Source organism: Vidua macroura, chromosome 4 (assembly GCF_024509145.1).
Source record: "Vidua macroura isolate BioBank_ID:100142 chromosome 4, ASM2450914v1, whole genome shotgun sequence".
Taxonomy (NCBI): domain Eukaryota; kingdom Metazoa; phylum Chordata; class Aves; order Passeriformes; family Viduidae; genus Vidua; species Vidua macroura.
Genome location: NC_071574.1, coordinates 4,060,871 through 4,077,741, shown reverse-complemented (window position 1 = coordinate 4,077,741; position 16,871 = coordinate 4,060,871). Strand labels below are relative to the sequence as shown.

General features: G+C 44.7%; 1 protein-coding gene across 1 annotated transcript; it reads right to left on the bottom strand.

Moving 5' to 3' along the window:
• Positions 1-262: 262 nt before the first annotated feature.
• Positions 263-4,727, bottom strand: SPP1 (secreted phosphoprotein 1). The gene is made up of 7 exons (XM_053975750.1): positions 4,568-4,727; positions 3,241-3,307; positions 3,091-3,141; positions 2,161-2,265; positions 1,965-2,009; positions 1,445-1,699; positions 263-964 (listed from the first exon to the last, which is right to left on the bottom strand). The coding sequence occupies exons 2-7, from the start codon at positions 3,292-3,294 to the stop codon at positions 527-529; spliced, it is 948 nt and encodes a 315-aa protein (XP_053831725.1). The 5' UTR covers positions 3,295-3,307; positions 4,568-4,727; the 3' UTR covers positions 263-526.
• Between the last annotated feature and the right edge of the window lie 12,144 nt (positions 4,728-16,871).

Genomic DNA, 16,871 nt, shown 5'->3' with positions numbered 1-16,871 from the left:
GCTCCCGGCGGGACCTCCTTCCCGCCCTCCTTCTCCTCCTCCCGCACCTCCCTTCCCTCTCCAGGGCAGCCCCGGTCCGCCTCTGCGCTAGCGGCGCAGGGGCCGGCGCTGGGTGCTTGGAGACCCGCTCATCCTCGGCGAAAGTACGAGGAGGCCTCGCGAAGAGGTTGAATTTGTGAGGAACAGCCATTTCACATCATTTTCAGAAGAAATATTAAAGCTCCCCCCGCCCGGTCCACGCCCCAGTGAACAGCAATGCAGGTACAGGGTTTTGAAGTTTTATTTATTCATCCCGTTACAGCAAAACGCCGCCCGGCAGCGCAGAGAGCAGCGTGCCCGAGGGGCGACGCTCGCCCGCCGTGTCCCACAGCCTCCGCTAGCCCAGGCCTAGGGGCCAGGGACCGCCCCGAACCCCAAAAGTCACCACGCGAACTACATTAACAAACAGCTCCCCGAAATGAAGCTACTCCCCGCTTCTCTTAGGTAGGGATTGGAAAAGAAGGGAAATATTATTTTTTATCTCCCTTTAAAGGGTGACTTCGTTACTTTCGATGCTGTGACGATCTTGAGAATCCTCGGCACTTTCCAGCGTTTGGCTGCTGATATCGTCAGAGAGCTCAGCTGACACGCGGTCCACGCTCTCCCTGCTTTCCACACTCGGCTGGCTGTCCCCTCTCTCCCTGCTTTCCACACTCGAGAGGCTGTCCCTTCTGACACCAGACTTGCTACTGTCGCCTTGTGCCTCTTGGCTGTCGGATTTGGGCCGGCTGTCGTTTTCCAAGCTCCGGTCGCGCGGGGCGCTGTCCTGCTCGCCGCTGTCCCGCCCGTGGCTCTGGTCAGACCATACCACGCTGCTGGCGTGCTTCCTCAGGGACTTAGGGGAAGCAGAATTCTCCCGGGAGACAGAGCGCTGGCTGTCTGCATCCACGTCGCTCTCATCTTCTTCAGTGGCATCATAGATGAGCTGTGTTAGAGAGCAGAATAAGAGCCATTGTCACTCCTGAGGAGCTACTCCGTCAAGTACTGCACTAAAGCAGGCTGCTCGGACTGCAGGGACGCTCAAAGCCTGCATGATGAACCTCTGCCTGGAGATACTCTGGTGTTTTATGGAAACATTATTTTGTTTCGAAATGTTTTGAAACATTGCATGAACCTTTCACATTATGAGAAACTCTCATTTGCTCCTGGCCTCAGATTTCATGTGTGCAAGTATATCGTGACAGTGCAAACTGCAGCAGCAGCAGCACTCCTGCCCCAGTGCATTGGCAGCCATCGAGACCCCTGATCTGCCCATCCCCATCCAGAGAAAGGAAATGCATTCTTTCACTTATGCCTACTTTCCCCATACCAGTTTTCAAATCCAACTCCCATAAAATGCCATGTCCATTTTCAAGTTCACTTCCCATTTCCAAGAACATGGGCACCACCGGTCAGTGCTATTCACCTTTTTGGCGGCTTTGTGGAGTTTGATAGACTTCAGCAGTGCAGCTTTTGCCCTCATCCTGTAGGCCACACTGTCACCTCTGCCAGCATTGTCTCCCCGGGTGAAAGGGAAAGTGGGGAATGGTTCAGTCACTGGAATGTCTGTGGGAAAACTCGTGACAACTTCTTCAGATTCATCCGTGTCATTGGAATCATTGTCATCATCATCATCATCATCCACGTCTTCATGGCTCTTGCTTGACACATCAGGAAAGTGCTGGAAAACATTTATTACACGTCAGGCAAATGAACACAGATGTGAAAGGTGCAGACTGGTACCTGTCCCATTGACCCAGGGCATAGGCACTGTTGAGGAGCTACATGCAGGCACTGCACTGAGTTCACCCCCCCCGTCTGGAGCTTTGTTTTATTTCGTGAGAGATGTTACTGCAAGAACCACACTTGAGTGAGGAAAATGAGAGCTGTCCCACACTGGCTGCCCTACAGCACTCAGCTGACATGCTGTCCTCCAAAACACTTACCAGTTGTTCTGGGACATCCATGCTTTCTTCTGAAGAGTAAAGGGTCTGAAAGCAACACAAAGCTCAATGTTAGTACACAAAGGCACATACAGTGGAGCTGATTAGCATGTTGACTATTCTTTAAGCACTTAATCATAACTTGCAAATCTTGGCATGGAAAGATGCTCTGTTTTCTCTTCCAGTTAGGTCCCTGTACCTGCTGAGATGATGCCAGGTCACTCTGTGGGTGCTGCTGACTCTCCTGAGACTGAGAATTCACGTGGTCGTTGTGGTATCTGTGCAAGTGATGGCCCCTGGAGTCCTTCAAGAGAAAATAAAAGGGAGGGGTTAATCCTCAAAGGAGCAGGCAAAACTGCTGCATCCCAACCTGTGTTTTCAGGCAGATGTGGCATCTGCAGTACATAGTCCTTCTGTGTGGGATGTGTGCTCAGCTGTTCATTGCAGTAGGAAGAGGACTCAGTACCAGCCATCATCCCAGATGAACATTGTACCCAAAAGATAGATAGATGTGCCTCTCTCACTGGCAGAGCCTGAGCAAATTTCTCCAGCTTGTCTTTACTGAGTGGAATTTGGAGTTATATCTAACAATCATTGCTTCTGCTAATTCTTAGGCCCTTTCTGGAGGGTGATTTATCTCCCACCTCATGAAGACTCGAAACTAAATGCAGTAGTTGGTTCTCAGAGCCAAGAATTGATTTTACAAGGGTAACAGCAATGGGGAATGAATTCAAGACTATATAACCAGACTAAATGCAGTTTGCTTACATCACTCAAAAAAAAAAAAAAAAAGGATATTGGATTAAGATGCCATATTTTGCCATATTGCAGTCCCTTTTCCTTTTTAATTAACAGCTAACATATTTTTCATTAAGAAAAAAGATTTCCAGTGCTGGTCTGGAGATAGAACTAATGAAAGTCCACAACCAAGACGCATGACACAGGAAAATGTCTGTGGAAATCAGTGGCTCTCTGCTCTGAAGCTGCCTCATAACAGCCAGGTGAGGGCATGTTCTGCAAGCATCTACAATCATAGAACAAGTACCAGAAAATGTGTTTTGGAGGGAAACAAACAAAAATCAAAAAGTACTTATCAAAGAAAATTAACAGAAAGAGAAAATGAGCTTACATATTTTTCTTCTGAGCTGGCAGAAATGGCATGCTGCTTGGATGGAACCACCTTGAAGGGAGAGAAGAGAAAAAACATTTATCAGTGTTTCTCGCTGATGTGCAAAGGAAATAATGCAAGTGCTGGGGATAGTGTTTGTGATTTACTCACGGGCCATGCAGCTGTGATGCTGATAAGACATAAACACAGAACTGCCACCTTCATTGCGATATTTTACCTAGAAAATATTTTGGAACAGTAAGTCAATGAAGTAAAATACCACAAAAATGCTATAAGCTTTTCCTTTATCCTGGTGTACTTCACTATGCCAAGACCAGGTCCCTGCTATGGATTCAAGTTGCCCATGCTAATTTTATTCCTTATATCCTCCATCACCAGCTCCCACCCACCTTGTAATGATTTAGCAGTTCAAAAAGCTACAAGAATTTTTAAACTGAATGCTGAGAAGAGCTGAGCAGTGGTGAGAAAAACCACACTGAAAAGGTGAACTGACTCCTGTTGCCTACTGACTTGCATAGGCAAAGGAAAAGCTCTGTGAAAAACTGTTATAAAAAACAGCCTTGGTTTATCTTCAATCACTTAACAAAATTGTTTTGAAAAAGAGGCAGGTTAAGGCAAACAATTTGTATTGTCTTGTCAGCTCTTTTGAAACTAGTATTTAGGGTTATTAACTTGAGTTGCTGAGTAAAGTCAGTTTATATGAACATAAACTGCTCTTATTATAGACCTACATTTCCCTCTCCAGAAGTTAGAACAAAATAACCTGTGCTTCCAAACAAGAGATTAGGTGAAATGGCCACTCCCATAGCTGCTCACATTGCAGCTTTAGCAATTTAATAAATAACTGATCCCTGCTGAAATTAGGAGAGCTATGGTAAATTTCAGTGCTTACTGACAAGTTCCCAGAATAAGGAACATCCCTGAGAATTTAAACCGATTTACTGATGAACAAGAGTCATTCAAAACTTTGGTAAGTCACAGCAGGAAAGAAAGCTGCTTGGGACATTTAAAGTGCATTAGTAAGGCTGGCCCTGAGACAGGACACTCTAATAGAGGTATTGCAATTTCAAGTTTTCCTGAGAAGTGTGTCCCATTCACTGTCCCATCCACTCAGGATTGTGCAGCGTGAACAGTGAGCCTGCCAGGAGAAACAAGGACACTGCCAGGCAGTGATTACATGAGGAAGAAAGCTTTCTGTGTTCAAGCACCAGCTCTGAGTTTCTAGTGCATGATTCAGTGGCAGGGTTTTCAGTAACCTTCTCCCAACATCTGTCAGCACACAAATTTAAAATTGTGATTATGTGTAATACCTGGCATTGCTAAAGCAACCTTGCTCCTATAAAAGCACACCTTTTTCCAGAGAGAAATATCAAACATCCCTGCCCAGTGAAGCAGTTTTCAAAGATCTGCTCAGTGTTTCCTAGGCTAAAGCTGCAGATGGATTGGCACATATCAGGTAAAAAAGCAAAATAATTACCTTTTTTGGTGCTGAAGGAGTCAGCCACGGCAAAAGCACTCTTAGTGATCCCAGCAGCAGCTCCAGCCAGTTGGCTCCCAGCAGCTCTGGCTTTCTCACCTCGTCCCTTGCTGCCTGACATCTCTGAGCTCCGGGAATTTAAACCCTGTCCCAAGCACAGCCACCAATCCCCATGTGGCGGAAAAAGATGAGGTCATGAGGCTCCTGGCCGCTGTCCTGCCCACGTTCTCCTACACTTCCTCTTTGGCTTTGTGGCTTTTGAAACAAACAAAAACCATTCTAAGGTTAAAACATTACTTATGAGCAAGATCATTAACCAGCAAGTCTGTTGAATGCACAGTGTTTGGTATCATGTAGGAGGGCTTCAGGGCATATCTGTTCTGCTTTTGTGAAAAGCCAGAGCCCAGCTTCCCAGAAATCTTTTGTACTCTGTTCTGTAGGGAGTAGGAATATCTAATGTGTGCTGGAGGAAATAAATCTGAGCATAAAATTCACTAAAGAGGTGTTAATGTTTCCACAGAATTGTAGACTTGCTCTCCAGGGCATGCATGGGGCTACAGGAATGGCAAAGATGGTGCAGAATTTGGCCTTTTGCATTTTTTGGTCTACCAGGGTAAAAAAAAAAAAAAAAAAATTAGTAGTACTAGTTGTCTTGGTAGGCCTTCTGCATCCAGCAACTTGTTTGTAAAGGTGTACAAGAGCCTGTGGTGTAATTAAAGAAGATTGGTGCATCTTTATGAGAAATCATGAGGAATTCCTACTCCTTTTCTGTTCATTTGTATTCCTTCTGGCTCCTTTCTCAGGTGGTTTGGTCAATCTGCTACAGCTGTCTCATGCACCAAATCCATTTCGGAACTCTTTTCAGGGACCAGATGCCAGATATTTTTCAATTAAAAAAAAAAAAAAAAAAAAAAAAAAAAAGCACAGATATAGCTCCAGCATGAGGAGTGCCCTGACTGGCATTGGGAAGCAAAGGACATCATGGGATGAAATTCCATGCCTACTATGGAGCAGTGCATCAGCCCTGCTGATGGGTGACAGATCTATTGTGGCCTGCCTTGGATGTCCATAGCTTTGGACTGATTCTGCACCAGCTGGGATGTGCTGGAGGACTCTCAGACACTCTTCCGTTTCTTTAAAAGAACAATGAGGAGTCATTCAAACACAGGAAAACATTCCAGACAGCCCTCTTAGAAGGCAGAATATTTATAACTGTTTCAAGGTGGTTATCTTGCTTCTCATTTGTGACACCCCACTGATGTTTGCTGTATCCTTAGCCAAGCAGACAAGAGAGACCTGTTTGTAGCAGCTTCTGTTGCCAGTTATCCTGTGCTTACTGCCACTTCTGGGGCATGTTTGGAGACATCAGGAGTAACATACCCACGCTAGCTCAGCACCTCCCCGTTACATCATCACACAGACTTAGCTGATTATATTTTTGAGCAGAGATCAGCAACAGCTAGAAGTCCAACTTAGTGTATTTAAGAGAGTGTTCTAATATCCCAGTGGGAGAAGTGGATAAAAACATAGTATATCATTAGTAGTTCTGACTGTAAGGATCCACCTGAATGAGGACTATCCTGGCTTTTATTTTTGAAGCTATATGACCATTGTCATATCCTAACTCAGGAAAGACCTTTCAACCAAAAAAAAGCCTCCAGCAACTGGGATTTCAGCATCAAGCTCTTATGCAGATTTAGACAGATCTACCATCTCCCAATGTATCTGCAGCTCAGTGCTGCTGAAAACCAGTTTGCTGAAGGCCTTGAATGCAGCTACAGGACTCCAGCTGGAAGTGGGTGCTCTTTGGAAGTGTTGGTTTGAGCATCAGGCAGTAGCCAATACTTAGTTACTAGGGCAGCTTCAAAAGGCCACTGCTGGTGACTCCAAGGAACCCCAGGCCAGGCCCTTAGGTAGCCAAACACCAGTCCTGACCATCAGCAAAAAACTACTTCCATCTGACAGAGCAAAAACAGAGGCAGAGTGAAGCCAGCCACATTACACCACTGGATGTGGGACTGGGTGTGCTGTGTCCTGCTCTCCTGTCCACACCCTGGATTAAATTTTAAGCCTGAAAAACCTACTTTCCCTACAAGCCATTCATCAAGAGACACAGAGCTGAAAAACAACGTTATGCTCAAAGATCCTCTAGAGCTGCTGTCTGGCCAAAACCAATACTTGCAATCTGCATAATGGTGTATTACTGTGTATCAGACCATCAGAAAAATACACATTATGTAAACAGCCTGTTTCACCGAGTTCAGCAGCAGTTATCAGTCATGCTGATGGAGCCATTAGAAACAGAGCCTTCCTGCAGTTTGTTACAGACGTTCCTGTACAGGTCAATTATTACTGTGGCACCTCAAGGCAAATGTTTTGCAAGAACCTGGAACTCTTGTCTCCCAGCAGTCGCTGTGTGACCCTCAGGGAGCTGTTTCTGGCAAACAACTGGTTTCCAGTGCGCTGGGAGATGACAGTGTTTTTGAGTATGTTGCTAAATATACTGTACAATCCACTATATGGTAGATTTTGTAAGAACTAAGGAACAACAGGGATGTTTTGCAGCAATCCAGAATCAGGATGAGAAGCGATGGCTATTAATAAATGTCTTAATTTTATGCAAGATTAGCCTGTACAGATCTGTAGTAAATTTAGCACTTGTCTCATGCCTATCACTATGTGGTTATTCCTCCTGTAAATCATTTCACCTAGCTGAGAAATCCTTTGCCTTGGTAGGATTTATGCCTCTTTTTGTCTCAAAGATAAGGAACAAGCAGGGCAGAAAGTAGGGAACTTTCACCATTCTCACTTCCCACATTAAAATCCTTAGTTCTGGAGAGAACACTTGTCTGCTGGTGGCACAGCAGAAGTGGCTTGCTTGAATTTGTACAGGTGGGAGGGTATATGATTCTGGCTTTCAAGAGCTGTCAGGGTCTGTGCAGAGCATGACTCTGACTGTAATTTGCTGCATGTAGTTGACATTTTCTACTTGTCTGTCCTGTCGAACAAAGCTTTTGACCACAATTCCTTCCATCCTGGGCTGTGTTGGTAACGTGGTTAGGCTGTCATTTTGTGTTGTCAAGAAGCTGTATCAGTGCCTCCCCTGTGCAACCTCCAACACCTACCTAAGATCCTGAGCTAGGACACCAGTGTGATGCCCAGCAATACCTCTGGCTGGCTTGGAAAATCCCAGCCTCCCTGCAGTGACCTGTAGTGATCAGTCAGCTTTCAGGACAGCTGGCTTTTGTTGAGTTTTGTTCACCAGAAAACAAGTCTGGAGGTGCACATAAACAAAGACTAGATGGCAAAGACTAAGGCTCGAAGAGAGAGGCTATTTTCTTTGGCAGCATTAAGAATGCTATTAAATACTGTTTTGCAACTAGAATATCTCCAGGAAAAGCAGACTCAGTAAAGAGAGGTTTCTGTGAAAGACAGATGAAAAGCAAAATTTTCTTATATTGCTACCATAAAATTCCCTTTGGAAACTCAGTGTATCAACCAATATACCTCCCAAAGCCATTACAATTTCCTAATTAAACCTTCAAAAATGAGGAAAAGCTTACATACAGCAGTGGGTAGACTTAAACCAAAGCCTTCTGCCTCTTAAATAGACTTACACAGACCACTACACTGTTTGTGTCTGGGCCCAGGAGAATATTTGGTATGCAGAGGAGATATGGGTGTCAGATCTGTTTGATAAAAGAAATTACAACAGAGGTTTGCTCCTGACATGTGTGAACACATGCTTTGCAGCACAGCTGTATATCTTTTCCTTTGTACCACTTGGAGCAATTAAAGAAGTCCCTTTTCCAGAATCAGCCCTACCAGTTCCTTGAGGAGTTGCAGAACTGGGCACAAAACTGACCTAGAGCTAGAATAGATGATAAATTGGGACAGACTTTCTGGGAAACAACTCTACGATAGGCTTACAGCATAGTAGAAAGTGCCAATGTCTGACACATTGCAGTCTTTTGGTCTGTCCTTATCTCCCCTCTACTCAAAGAGAGCCCACTCATTTGTCTCTGGCTTCTGGGACTGGTCACTATCTGTTCCCATTTACAAATGGCTTTTTAGGAACAGCTTTGGAAAGTGAAGAAAAAAATTAATATTTGAGAAACTGCCATGCAGCTGTGTCTCACAAATCCTGGAGGCTGGCCAGCCTCAGTCAGATCCCAGCTTTCAGAGAGGCAAGTGGATGCTCCTGCAACAGCATAAATACAGTCCAGCTGTCTAGAACTTGCTAAAATGGAGCCCCACTGATGTCCCCTCACTCGACTTTTACAGCCAATTAGAAAAAAAAATCCAGATTTTTTTTTTTTCCCCATTGAAATGAATGTATTTTAATACTAAAGTCCACGTAGCAGCAGTAATTAAACCAGCACAGAAACATTTCATTATTTTCAGGTCATCAGAGTTACCAGTGTGAAGAGCTAAACATCAGCTTTTCAGTGCTGGCTTTGTGGCTGTGCTTCAGCTCTGAATTGACAAGAGAAGAAATGCATTTGTGTCAACTGGAAAGTAACAAACACAATAGCAGTCTGAAGTACTCGGAGTAACAAGAACAACCAGTGAAAGAATTTATGGCGTACACCATGTTTTCATAACTGTACCATTTCTTAACGAATGTAACCCTCAAAAAGCAATTTTTTGAGAACAGGAGGATGAGACTTTGTCATCTCAATGGGAGCTGAGCTCAGTCTGAAGCCTGAACACTGCTGCAGATGTAACGCTCCAGGATGAAGGAAAGCTTATGAGGTGAGATGTGGGTGTGCTTAAATCCCATATATGCTCATAAAACAGCAACCATCAGATTGCCAGCTCAGGGCTCACAGTTTCAGTGCTGAGGGGAATTCGATAGTAGGAAACAACTTTACAGAAGATTGCTTCTCAGACAAGTATGGGAAAAACTTTGTGACAAGTTGTTTCCCTCTCTCCCCTCTGCCCAGTTCCCTGTTTCTGATCCTACTGAGAAATTTTGGAAAGATTTTGTGACAAGTTTTTTCCCTCTCTCCCCTCCGCTCAGTTCTGATCCTACTGCAAAATTTTCTCCTCCTACTGAGAAAGGACCCTAATGGGAAAATACGAATATGCAGAATGGATATGGAAAGAACAGCATCCTCTCACTCTGCATTGTGAAACTTGGAAAGTCACGAGATGTCTGTTCTCCCCAGTGCGGGGAGTTTTGTCAGGGCACCACAGGAAGGGTTCTGCACACCGCACCCCTCCGGTTGTATCTCCGTGCAGCTCTGCTGCTAAAACACAGAGAACCCCTTGCTGCAAGAAACAGATCACAGCACAGCCAGACAGAGAGAGGCAGACAGGGAGATGGTGGGCCAGCTCTTCCGTATGCTGCCCTGTGCATAACTGAGATGAGCGTGACAGAGTCCTGACTGCATCCCGGGAATCTTCATCACACAGCAGCCTTGATTTTGCATTCCGCATTTACCACGTTGAGCTCATGCCATGTTTTCATACACGGCCACACAAGGGTCACAGCACAAGGAGCTGAGTCCAAAGAAGTTTGCTACCGATCCCAGAGACCAACCTTTCGCAAGACACAATTTCTGAGTGCCTCCTGGAAGAGGCCAGTGCAAAACAGATAATTTGGAGAGGTGCCAGGCATTGCACAACCCAGGATTCCACTCTGCATACCTGTGGTTATCTGTACACAAGGCATCTTTTCTGCAGAAGGTCTGGAGCAGGGGAAGCATGTGCTGTTTGCATGTTGTGAGCCTGTCAATAAACCTCACCTCAGACACAGGCTTTGCTACATATCAGAAACCACTCAGAAACCTGGCGTCAGCTTCTGCTGTGAGCAGTTTTCTTAACTCTCAGCCCAGGGCCACTGTGGTCTGAGGTGGGACGGGTGCAGAACTGAGTCAGTGTGAAAGCAAACATGGTCCCAGGCACTGTGCCCCAGGGTGTGGGGGCCCTGTGGTGGAGTGGGAGGAAAAACCCATCTGTGGGCCTGGTGAAGAGAAATTAAAGAGTTGGGGACTGGGCTTGGGGAGGAAGTTGTTTGGCCAAGAAGCTGATTTGATTTTGTGGGGGAACCAAAAATCAGCAGGCCGGGGTCAGCGCCTCTCCCATCTTGACTGAATCACGGAGAGATTCTCCGCAGCTTGCTCAAGCCTGGAGGTGATAAGGCTGTTTTCCCACAAAGCCTATGCAGGCAGGAGCTCTGCAGGAACCATCTTCTCCACTGCAGCAATGAGTCATTTTGGCTCTGGCTTGGAAAGCCAGAACATCTCCTGCATGTCAGTACACTTCTTTTAATTAGTCTTGGGGCCGCCACCTCTTGTACAACAAGCAACAAAAGTGCCAATAGAGGACATCACTCAGACCCAGCAATTTCTCCTTGTGTTCTGCATACTAATTTTTTTTAAATGAAATGTGAAGTAATAACTCAAACCTGACAGGTATTACCATCAGCAAATCAAAGGGGATGTTTTCTTAAATGTATAATTTTCCAAGAAAATAGGATAAATTGATAGACTGAATAGTTCAGATACAAGTATCTGAGACTGAATAGTTCAGATACAAGTGTCTGGGAAAAAGGTTTCTTTTCATTAAGCACAGAAGCACAAACACATTTGGCAAATCCCTGCTCTCCCTCCTTGCTTACCAGCTCTCTTTGGGAGGGAGCTGCTATTTTGGCAATACACAGTTGAGAGATAATCACATCCAGATTTAGGAAATAGCATTTTTGCACATAATTCATACTGGCTACCTAGACAGATTGTTGGTTGGGTGTGTAGCTATAAATTTGGCAGAATAAATGGCAAACTGTGGTTGGCATATGGACGCAAAGCAGGATGCAAACTGCAGCTATACATTAACCAGAGGAAAGAGAAGCCTGAGAAACTGAGTTAAGCAGCAGGATCTGAATCAAACAATAAGAAGGGGCAGCCGACAGGGCAACTTACTCCTGAGGAGGATATGCAGCATCAGAGCTCTTTGCATTAGGAAGAACATTACCAGTCAATAAATAAAAAGCCAGCACTGCTATTTTCCTCACGGAGTCTTGTTTATCACAAAGAAGTCAAATGACTTCTTCTCACCCATGGAAAATGTGAACACAGTGGATGACAGGCAATTTTGGGAAGCAACATCCGTTCTGTATGGAGAAACTTGATCTGCTGCACCCAAAATAACTGCTGTTGAAACACAGACTAGATCTCATCTCAGCAATTGATTAGGCAAAAGGAGGAAGCTTGACTGCTGGTTGGAGCTGAGTTGGTTTCGCCTCAGACAGCAGGGCAGCAACAGGGCAGTGACACGTGGGCTGGGCCAGGCTGGAGAACACAGATCTCAGAGTGCAGGTTGTCAGCAGATAACTCTGTGCCCTCTGCAGAGCTGAAAAGCATTTTTCATGCACCCAGTCCCCGAAGGGAGCACTATAGGAACTCTGGTACCTGTAACTTCATTGGCACCAATGCAGTCACATCCCACAGCAGTTTGCCACATCCCTGACACATCCTACCTCTGCTCTACCCTAAAAGTGCAGGCAAGGGCATATTACACAGCTACATTATCCAGTCTTTCTAACCCCCCCCGCTGAAAAATCAACAGCAAAGGAGAGTGATGGATCACAGAAACTGCCAGTGAGATTATTCCTAGTCTTCTGATTCAGGCTTATGTAAAGACAGAAAGAGGAAAGCTTAATTTCAACAAATGTTCATGGTCATGGAGGTCTACTTTTCCTCTCCTCCAGGCAAAGAAGCCAGGCTGATACACTGAGAATTTGTATGTATACCTTCCAGTCTTTCAGGTCAGCAGATTCATTCATCCTACCTGTTTTTTAAGTAGCTGCTCTCCTGAGAGAAAGAGAGCAGTGTGACAGTCCCATTGGACGTAGATTTTTACAAGAGGAAAGGCAGGACCAAGTCTCAGAGCGAGGGCAATAGAAAATGGGTTGTCCAGGGAATATTATCCATTACTCTTTTTTGGGCAGTGCCAGCAGTGTCATTGCTGGGGTGTAACACTGCTCTTCACAGGCAAGTTACAAGGCACCCTCAGTGGCTTGTTTGGGGTCCATTATTCCTATGGTAGGAATAATGTAGATTTTCCAATAATAATTTAAAAACATAGCATCTAAATAATAAGAAATGCAAACTACCATAATAAGATTTTTTTTTTTAAGTAGCCTTTCATTTAGCTTCATGTCTACCATACCTGCCCTTCCCATACTGATTTTATAGCACGTGACTTTGATAATTTTCAGCAAGAATAACATTAATCATGGCTCTGGTGTTGCAAAGCTGCTGTATGGGCACAAGCTTTCTGTTAGAGATCAAATAGTTATCAGGTCCTGTTATTTGGTAGACTATTAAATATATTTTTTTTTAAGTCAGGCCACTCTAAATCTTGATGTAAAAATAATTTTCTCATTTTGTTTATCATCTCCTGGTTTGCTACTGTTAACAAATGAGATGGGGCATAGATGCCTAAGAGATCCTAAAAGCTCACTCTGAACTCCAAGTGTACTAGCATTTCTCTTAACACATTGATTTCCTATCTTTATCACCACGGATATCAAGGAAAAATACAGAGGCAAAATAGAAAACAAACAAACAAAACAAAACAAAACAAAACAAACAAACAAACAAAAAAACCCAGCCAAGTCATTGCATTCACTGGCTGTAGGTTTCAAATATCTTTCTCCAGAAGGAAATGTTCTCTATAGACTCCAGTGAAGAGCAGCTCTGTTTGTATATGCACAGACTACACACTGGAGGCAGGGAAAGAGAGGGGCTCTTTTAATTACGTGGGCTAAACAAATGCTGCAAATTGAGGCTTTAGACAGCAGGGCTGCTCCCTTTTCACAAAGATAAGGCCTACTGACAAATTAGCCTGTCTGCTTCTTCCCTGTTTAGCAATTAAAGGGGGCAAAGGCAAACCTATGGTCTCTCTTGTTCCATATTTGAACAGCTGCAGGAGCTGTGCAGGTGTCCAGGTCAGTACCCAAGAGATCTTTCCTGGAAAGCCAACAACTCTCCCAGGCCTGAACTGGTAATACAGACAGACTAGAAAAGTCAATTACCACAGGATCACAAAGCATGTGCATATGATACATGTGTACAGATGATACAAACCAGATGATGAGGATCTGTGGATTTTAAAGTCTTAAATAGGCCATCTTTTACTCTGATCCCCCTGCACACATCAGACTGAAGGACAAACTTCACATACTACTGAGCTAATCAGCTTGCATTTGCCCAAATGTAGTTATTCCTCCTGCACTGGGGTTGTTCTGTTCTTAAAGCTGCTCTCCATACAGTCACGTTGATGAGTACTAGTTGTACCACCCAGCTGTAACTCTAAAAACTAAATTACCCCTTGGTTTTTGTGGCCAGAGAAGAAATCCGATTATTGGGGCCATTTACACAATTCAGCCACACATAAACACAGCAGCCAATTATCAGTTCTATTCCAGCCCCTGGTATTCACAAGTTCTATTCTGATTTTAACAGAGATAAGCCTGATGGCAATGCTGGTGAGGTTTTGCCAGCATCCTTATGCTCACAGCTGGGAAAGTCTCCCAAGAGCACTGGCTTCTCACCTTGCTCCAGTTTCAGATTTTGCTGCCCAAGAAGTCTGTTTCACTCTATGGCAAACCTGTCTGTGACTTCTAGGGAAACAGGAGCTTCCCCAGCCCCCTTAGGCTGCATGCACACCTCCTGAGATCTCCTGGCTTTTTAGAAATAATATTTCTTCTCCCAGTGATCAACTCTGAAAAACTGCAAGATGTCAAAGTTCCCGAACTGCTGATGCAAAATGGATTAGAAACACATGGGTATTGAAAAATATTTGGAAATTACAATATTTCTCCACACCTTTCTCAGTGCAATACAATGTACTCTCATTGCTCTTTCTTCTGCAAAAGCTTTTTCCAACTTCCTAAGAGCACCTTGTGATCATGCAGGGCCTGTACCCAGCAGGAGCAATTCTTGTGCAGGTTTTCCAGCCCTTACTCTCCAGAAAATCTCGACACAGGCCCTACTCTAACAAGCAGCAAGGTGGAAATTGGGCTCTCCAATGAAAACAGCTATTGGTTTATTTGTTTGGGTTTTTATTTCAACACAGCAATCTCCCTACAGGCGTTCTAGGAAAGCACAAGAGGAATGTTTCTTCTGCAAAATGTAATTAACATCGTTTTCTTCCTGTTGCAAAGTATAATTGCAAATATAAACCGACACACGAGAATGGGGTTATTTTGGGTTATGGTTTTGTGCAGCAAAATACTGCGACAAGTTTGGTTTGTCAAACTGAAGACAGGGCAGATGTCTCTCTCCCTTCCTGTTGAAGCCAGTGGTCTGGGAAGGGCTGCCGTAACCTATAATGATGGTCAGCTCACCCAAAGAAACTTGTTTCCTCCAATCTATAAATGCAGTTTTCTGAAGGCTGAACATATGCCAGAATATGCACATGCTTTGTGATCCTGTGTGACATGGCAAAGCCTGGTCTGATTTCGAGTTGTGTTAAAACTTACATAAAAATGCCTCAGTTCTGACAAACCTGCTGCCTTTCAATACCTGAGGGGAGCCTACAAGAAATCTGGAGACTAACTTTACAAGAGCATAGGACAAGGGGGAATGGCTTTAAACTGACAGAGGGCAGATTTAAATTGGCTATCAGGAAGAAATTCTTTACTGTAAGGGTGGTGAGGCACTGGCATAGGTTGATCAGAGAAACTGTGGAAGCCCCATTCCTGCAAGTGTTTGAGACCAGATTGGATGGGGCTCTGAGCAACCTGGTCTAGTGGAATGTGTCCCTACCCTTGGCAGGAGGATTGAAATTTGATGGCCTTCAGGGTGCCTTCCAATCCAAACTATTCTTTGATTCTTTCTCACACACAGCTCAAACAAGGGTGTAGAATATCCTTTCAAAGTCAAAGAAATGAGCCAGACTTCCCTCTATGAAAGCATTTCCTAAGAACCTGACCAAACACGGGATCATCTTGACATTTCACTGTGTGTTTGCACTTACTCTTCAGGTGGCAAAGCACTTAAACCTGTACACAGCTGAGCCCCAGGAGCTGTTGAGAGCAATGGAGTGTGGCACGGTGGGACTGGATGGCTGCAGTCTAGGGAAGCAGTGGTGAGTCACCTCCTGCCTGGAGGTCACTTTAACCAGATAGGCAATTCCCTGCAACACATCCCCACATGCAAAACGTATAATCCCAGACGGAAACAGAGGACTGAAATAACAAATGGTTTACTTTCCCCTGCTCTCCAAGCCAGGTGAATCATTAAACATAAGTGAAAAATTACATTCCATCAGCACAAACCCTCACTAGCAGAAGTAGGCATTTGCTTACTGAATTTGTTTGGATGTGGGCTCTACAGTCATTACTATAAATCTTTTTTGAGACACTGGACCTTAAAAAAACATCAGCTGCTTTCTCTCTTATCTTCTTTATTCACTGCATGAATATACAAGTGAATACTCTGTCCTCCATCCATCCTCCTCCACTTGCAGCACAAGTGGCCTGGCTAAATAAATCACTGGGGAAAAGCAGGCAACAAATTTGCACCCTGAGGAGCTGCAGACCAGTCAGACCCACCTCAGTGCCTGGAAAGATCCTGGAGCACATCCTCCTGGAAACTATGCTAAAGCACATGGAAAATAAGGAGGGTGATTAGTGACAGCAAATATGGCTTCACTAAGGGCAAATTATGCCTGACAGATTTGGTGGCGTTCCACAAGAGGATTACAGTGTGGATGGATAAAGGAAGAGTGACTGAAATCATCTACCTGGACTTGTTCAAAGCATTTGACACTGTCCTGCACAACATCCTTGTTTCTAAACTGGAGAGGTGTGGTTTTGACTGATAGACCACTCAGTGGATAAAGAAGTGACTGGATGGCAGCATGCAAAGTTACAATCAACAGCTCATTGTCCACCTGGATACCAGTCATGAGTGGTGTCCCTCAGGGGTCAGTCTGGACAGGCACTGTTTAACACTTTAGTGGCACACATGGACAATAAGATTGAGTGCAGAGTCAGCAAGATTGCTGACACCACAAAGCTGTGTGGTGCAATGGGCACACTGGAAGGAAGGGATGCCATTCAGAGAGACCTAGACAGACTTGAAATGTGGAATCTTATGCAGCTCTGTAAGGCCAAGTGCAAAGTCTGCATCCAAAGCAGAAGGCCAAGAAAGGGGATTCTGCCCCTCCACTCCACTCTGCTGAGACCCCCACCTGGAGTGTCCCCACCTGGGATCCCCAACATGAGATGGACATGGAATTTTTGGAGGGAATCCAGAGGATGTCACAAAGATGATCAGAGCACTGGAGC

Coding starts and splice junctions, on each gene's coding strand:
- SPP1 (XM_053975750.1), bottom strand. CDS start 3,294: ATGAAGGTGGCAGTTCTGTGTTTATGTCTTATCAGCATCACAGCTGCA. Junction 2,266..3,090: donor CCAGCTCAGAAGAAAAATAT/GTAAGCTCATTT, acceptor TTTCTCTTGAAG/GACTCCAGGGGCCATCACTT. Junction 2,010..2,160: donor ACCTGGCATCATCTCAGCAG/GTACAGGGACCT, acceptor TGTTGCTTTCAG/ACCCTTTACTCTTCAGAAGA.